Source organism: Ipomoea nil, unplaced genomic scaffold (assembly GCF_001879475.1).
Source record: "Ipomoea nil cultivar Tokyo-kokei standard unplaced genomic scaffold, Asagao_1.1 scaffold1576, whole genome shotgun sequence".
Lineage (NCBI taxonomy): Eukaryota > Viridiplantae > Streptophyta > Magnoliopsida > Solanales > Convolvulaceae > Ipomoea > Ipomoea nil.
In genome coordinates this window covers 5,032,060-5,038,505 of record NW_017618004.1, presented here as the reverse complement: position 1 = coordinate 5,038,505, position 6,446 = coordinate 5,032,060, and the positions used below count along the sequence as shown (strand labels likewise).

The following is a 6,446-nucleotide window of genomic DNA, read 5'->3' as shown; positions in this document are numbered from 1 at the left end:
ATGATTAAATGGTAGACCTAATTTACAGTATATATTAACACAAATAAGAAATTATGCATATTATCATAGTCTTTTTGGGAATGATCGAGTAATTGATTATGTTTTTTGAAGGTGCACTGCGTCAAAACACTAAAATTGCAGTGAAGCACACCAGGATTCGATGAAATCAAGAATTCATTTTTGGCGGAGGTGGCAACAAGAGGAAGCATGGATCATGCCAATTAATAGGATTTTGTGTTGCAAAACTATATTTGGATACTATCAAGTGAGGCTACTTCCCTCTAAAACTGTTATTACACCCGTTAATCCAACATTTCGGTCATATTTTATAATTATGCATTTTTGAAATAGTTATTTTATGAAAAATTTGATGATCTTGCATCGATATACGCCAAGGTACTGAATCATACTTTGATAAATTCTGAAACACTAACTTAAAAATACACATTAAGTATTATACTATTCGTGTAATGCGCGTGTGATAACTAATACTTCATAATAATAATTAAAGTGTAAAATAATTAGTCACGAAAGCGAGCAACGCGAGGCGTAAACACGAAGATAACGTGACGAATTTGTTGCGGGACCCACCCAACGTCCCAAGTTGATCGCCCCAGGATTTACGTTACGATTATTTCGATAACAAATTTCTTCACATGCTTCCCTCCACGTCACATCGCCATTCACGAGAAAAGCGTCACCGCTTCTCCGTCAACCCCTTCCCAGATTGCTCCACGTGTCGCCGAATCCGTTCGGAACGGACAGCATGTGCGCGTAGCCACTTGTTCGTGAGCTGCACCCGGCTCGGCTCGGCTTCACGCGCATTACGTACACATGGAGGAATGTGATTGGGCAAGAGGAATGTGGACTTGTCGATACCAGCTTTTATTCAAACAAAATAATTTTTTTTTTAAAACAAAGAATAATTTTTTTTTTTTTAAATACGGAGAAATAAAGTTTTATTGAGAATCGAGGAAAGCATGCATTGGGGGAGTGGTACCCCACTTCCGGTCGTACTTTGTAAAAGCCGACTTAAAATATACCGACGAAACTTAACGGAAGATGAGCCCTGATAACGCCGTCAAGTCGTCAACGTCCAGATATTTTTTTTAATATTCTACAATTATATATATTCATAAATAATTTTCATTCTATTTATAAAAATATAACCACCTCTTTTATTATACATTATCGACATGGTAAAATTTGTATTAATTTTATATATCTTAATAATAATCAATATTAGGTGTTAATATTAAAGATTTACAAATTCAGAATTAAGTTATAATTAAGATTTACTTCATATATAAATTTTTTAATTTAGAATAAATGTTGTTTTAAATAGTGTGAGTTATAGTAAGTATTGTAATTTTTATATTAATTAACTATTGGTAAAATGAAGACAATCAAATTAAAATTTTTATTGGTAATAATTGAAAAATTAAAGCAATTATGTCTTGTGAGAATTATGTAAAAATTACAAATTTTTGATAACTTCAAACACAATTTTTGTTTTTGATACTCTATCTAATTATATCATCTAATCAAGTAAATTCCTATTTAATTCGGTGTTACTAACTTGTCTTAGTTGGAAATAAGTTGATTACATCTAAATCATATATTCACGAGCACACTAAATTAGAAGGTGTCTGTTTTTTGAGATTATGTGCAATATTAAATAAAATTAGTTTAATATAAAATATAAAATTTTGAATAAGACTGAACGGTTAAAAATTATACCAATAAAACAACTCAAAAAAAAAATGAAATCAATATTGTTATTGATGAAATATTGAGTATTTACTTAATTCAATCGGTCTGTCGAATCCACTTGTATTGACATGATTACATTAACTCATACTAGCTAGTCAAATTTTGATATTATGTGAATGGTGACAACTTTAAATGCCATTGAGTATGCCATAGGCTTGTGGAAGCTATAGACGCAACCACACTATGGAAAAACTCAACGATATCATGATATCATGGGCCTAATAATTATGTCTAAAAACTCTTAGAATTTCAAGATACTGTAATATAAATAATATGTATTTGCATTGTAATCGAATTTAAATTTAAATTTTTGTATTATTATGGCATATCCAACCAAGGAGAAAGGGGGAAATAGTTGTTGAGGGGAGAAGAGTTTAATCTCCAGCGAGAAAGTTATCTCCGGAGAAAAAGCATAGAGGTGCGTGGCGCGTGTCACTCACGTGCCATGCATACTCCGAGATGATGGGAGACAACTTGTCCCCCACCACCTGCTATATATTATTAAAAAAATAAATCATGTTTTGAACCAAAATCAAGCATGATTTCCTTTTTATGTAACTGAAATCAAGTCGTTTCAGCTTGATTTCCTTTTTATTTAATTGAAATCAAGTCAGTTCAGTTTTTTTTTTTTTTTTTTTAATTTGTTTGTTATTTTATATATTTCTATAATAAAATTTATTTTAATTTATTATATTTTTTATTAATTTTTGCTATAATATAAAATTTGTTTTTAATTTTGTTATTTACATTTATTTTTATTTAAAATTAAAATTATAATTATAAAGTTGAAATTATTAATTATAGAAAAGTGAATAAAGTAATATTGCATAGATGATGTGTTGGAGTTTGAATGCCACAAAAAAAAAAAAAAAAAAAATGAGAGAATGATTAAAGAGAAAATATGATGAGAGATTATAAGGTGATGTGGAGGGCAAATTATGCCCTGGACCCGTGTTCACAACGAATTGTGGACACGGGCGCAAAATGACGTCGTTTTTCAAAAAAAAAAAAAAGGCGTCATTTAGTTAAAAAAAAAAAAAATCGCGCGTGTTTTGCTGTTAACGGCGTTATTATTATTATTTTTTTATTATTATTATGAATGTACAGTTATGCAATTATGAAATTATGAACACAGAGCTCTAACATTATGAACTTACAATTATGAACATATAGTGATAAAATTATGACCATGGAGCTTTAAAATTGTGAATATAGAGCTTCGAAGATTATGAATGTACAGTTATGGAGTTATGAATGTACAGTTATGGAGTTATGAATCTACAGTTATGAGATTATGAAACTACAGTTATGAAATTATGAATGTACAGTTATTGATCGCATTATGAACAAAGAGCTCTGACATTATGAACTTACAATTATGAACATATAGTGATAAAATTATGAAAATAGAGCTCTAAAATTGTGAACATAGAGCTTCGAAAATTATGAATGTACAATTATGAAGTTATGAATGTACAGTTATGGAGTTATGAATGTACAGTTATGCAGTTATGAATGTACAGTTATAGAGTTATGAACGTACAGTTATGGAGATATGAATGTACAGTTATTAACATATAGTAATAAAATTATGAACATATACTCATATAACGAAGCGGTTTGGAATTAAAAAAAAAAAAAAGAGATAACAGTGCCTAACGGCACTGTTACCCGTGTCTAGCATGCATGCTAGACACAGGTCCATAGCATAACGATTGGATGTGGAGGAGTTGAACCCACAATTTGAAAAGAAGCAAAAAAAACCATTGTGGATGATCTTAGTTTGCTAATTTGACTAAAATGTTTATACTCAAATTGTTAAAAACTTCATAATATAGTAACCATATATGGTTACACATTAATTGACTTTCATTAAATATTATTGGTATCAATAATTCTTAGCATCCAAATGTGACTAAATCTGTCAGTTTATTATGTTTGAATGGCGTTTAGATATTTTTTTTTATTAATAATTAATTTTAAGAATATTATTAATCCGTATAATTTAAGTAGTAGAATACAATTTTTTTTTCCTCAAAATATCCATTAAAAACTTGTGAAATGTTGAACACTATTCGTCCAAGTTGGCAAGTTCCAACATCGTGAGCGGGAAGGGGAATAGACGGAAAGATTAACGGAGTGGCAAAAGGCGTAAATTCCAGGAAACACAGGGGCAGTTATTGGAAAAGGAAAAATACACACGCAACGCACAGCGCATGTCAGAACTAAACAACACGTGTTTGAAATGCCTCCTCGTCTTTTAATGAAATTACTCCGCAATTTCAAACCTATTTTTGTTTAATAATTTTTCAAACAAACACGCCCCGACATTTCATTTTCTATTCGAAAATAAAAAAAATAAAAATTAAATACGCATGTGGGCCATTAACCCGTCGGAAGCCGCAACCGGTCAGCCGTTACATACAGACTTTACACACACACACATATATATAAATATACATACAGGCATGTGCTTCATTATGAGCAACAAAGTGCATCGTGGAGGAAATATAGCATTGATTATTAGAGTTTAAAGAAGATTGGTGAAAAGGGTTTTTATCGTTCGCCGGGAAACATGAGTTCGTCGGAGGTTTCAGATTACGGCAGATTCGCCGGCCAGAAGTCCAACTTCTCCCACACTTGCAACCGCCTGAGCCAGTACTTGAAGGAGAAGGGCTCCTTCGGTGATCTCAGCCTCGGCCTTTCCCGCAATTTTGTTCCTTCAGGTGCGCATCTAATCACTGAAATCTATGCGCCTTTTTACTCTCTCTGGGTTTATTTCCTTAAAATTTGTTGTGAATGGTGGTCTTTGTTTGAAGATTCCTAGTTTGCTGTCGTTTTGTCTGTGATTTTGGTTTTCGGTTCTTGTCTTCATGAATGTATGTTGAACTAGCGTTCATTTTTTTGGTTTTTGGAAACAGGAAATCCGAGACCCACAATGGATCTGTTGCCAATGATTGAGAAATCGGGTCAGAACTCAGTTCACAAACCCATGAACTTGTTTCCTACCAGAGAAGAATCCACAAAGAAGATGGACACAAGGTACCCCTTCTTTTCTTTTCTTTTTGGTTTACCCAAAAAATAAAGATGCAAACTTTACCTTAATCTTGTCGAAAACTTTGCTGACCGACAATTAACTGGGTACATTTTTGATACAGTGTGACCAAGGCTGGCCCAGAAAAGGCACAAATGACGATTTTCTACGGTGGGCAAGTGATTGTGTTCAATGATTTCCCAGCAGACAAGGCTAAAGAAATCATGCTTCTTGCCAGCAGCAATGGAGGCACAACCTCGGTGGCTCCGAAGCTACCTGAATCTTCAGCTCCTGTTCCAAAGGTTGTCCCTTCTTTTGTGAACCAAAGACCACCCCAGCAAATTGCTTCTGGTAACTTTTCCTATTTCTTGCTTCTTTAACTTCTTTCTTTACTCTGATTCTGGGAAATATACTTACCTGATTTAAATCTTTTTGTGTATTGCAGAGATGCCTATTGCAAGGAAGAAATCACTGGCCAGGTTCTTTGAGAAGAGAAAGGATAGGTAGGCATCATATCTGTGAAAATTATATTCCATGGTTAAATTAATTGGGGTAATTATTGCACCCAAAAACTGTAAAAATTTGTGGTTAAATTTGATTGTTTTGATTTGCAGGATTGTTTCAAAGGGCCCCTATCCATACCAGATGATGAGCAGTCCCAAGGCAGGTTCTTCTTCTTCTTCCCAGGTTGAAGAGAGCAGGGCATGGCTAGGATTGGGAGCCAATTTTCCTGTCAAAATTGAGCACTGATATAATTATTGATTATTATATTATTATTATTGTTATATAAAATTACTATTAGTGGAGGATTAGTATTGTTGTAGTACATTAATTTTGGTAGTTGTCTTTAATCTTGTGTTTTATCTTGGCTCCAAAGCCTACTCTGATCTAACTCTTTAGATCTGGTTTGATTAATTACTGATTATTTTAACTGTTGTTATTATTATTATTATTATTATTATTATTATTATTATTGATCAACTGTAGTCGTCTCAAGTTTAATTTGTTTCTTACTCAATGTTTAACTCTTCTCATAGCCATGATTGGATGAAATTGTTAAAATTTAGGGAAAATAACACTTTTTCCCCCTAAGTTATATACTTATAGTACTTTTTCCCCCTCAATTATTTAAGTGGCCCTTTTTCCTCCTGTAATGTTAAATAGACATATTTACCCTTAAAATAAATATTTTATTTATTTTTATTCTCTAACAAATTATTACTATAATTTGGTTCAAACCAAACAGATACTATAGCAACCAAACCAAAATATTTCAATTACAATTTATAATCAAAACGCGATATTTAGAGTTTATTAAAATCGCGAACCGGAATGACCGGTTCATGTAAATAATTTTTACTGAACCCATAAAATGAAAATATCCTATTTGTTAAGTTTTGGCCTTTTCACTCGTTAGTCCCCGCGTGATGCTTGCACAATTATACACCCGGAATTGCGTATATATATATGTATGTGTGTTTGTATATGTAAAGAGAAGAAAAAGGAGGAGTAGAAGAACATCAAGTTATAGTATAACCATCATGTAAGTGTGTCCCTTTCATTCATCTTCACTCACTTTATATAGTGGTCATATACAACCTTTCAAGTACACAACATCAATACATGATTAAATGATAAG

At 32.3% G+C, this 6,446-nt stretch overlaps 1 protein-coding gene across 1 annotated transcript; it reads left to right on the top strand.

The window, feature by feature from the left end:
• Positions 1 to 4,234: 4,234 nt before the first annotated feature.
• On the top strand, positions 4,235 to 5,756 carry LOC109190550 (protein TIFY 10A-like). The gene is made up of 5 exons (XM_019341053.1): positions 4,235 to 4,499; positions 4,695 to 4,815; positions 4,932 to 5,158; positions 5,253 to 5,310; positions 5,422 to 5,756. Exons 1-5 carry the CDS (start codon positions 4,349 to 4,351, stop codon positions 5,555 to 5,557), a joined length of 693 nt encoding a protein of 230 aa, XP_019196598.1. The 5' UTR covers positions 4,235 to 4,348; the 3' UTR covers positions 5,558 to 5,756.
• The last annotated feature ends 690 nt before the right edge of the window (positions 5,757 to 6,446 follow it).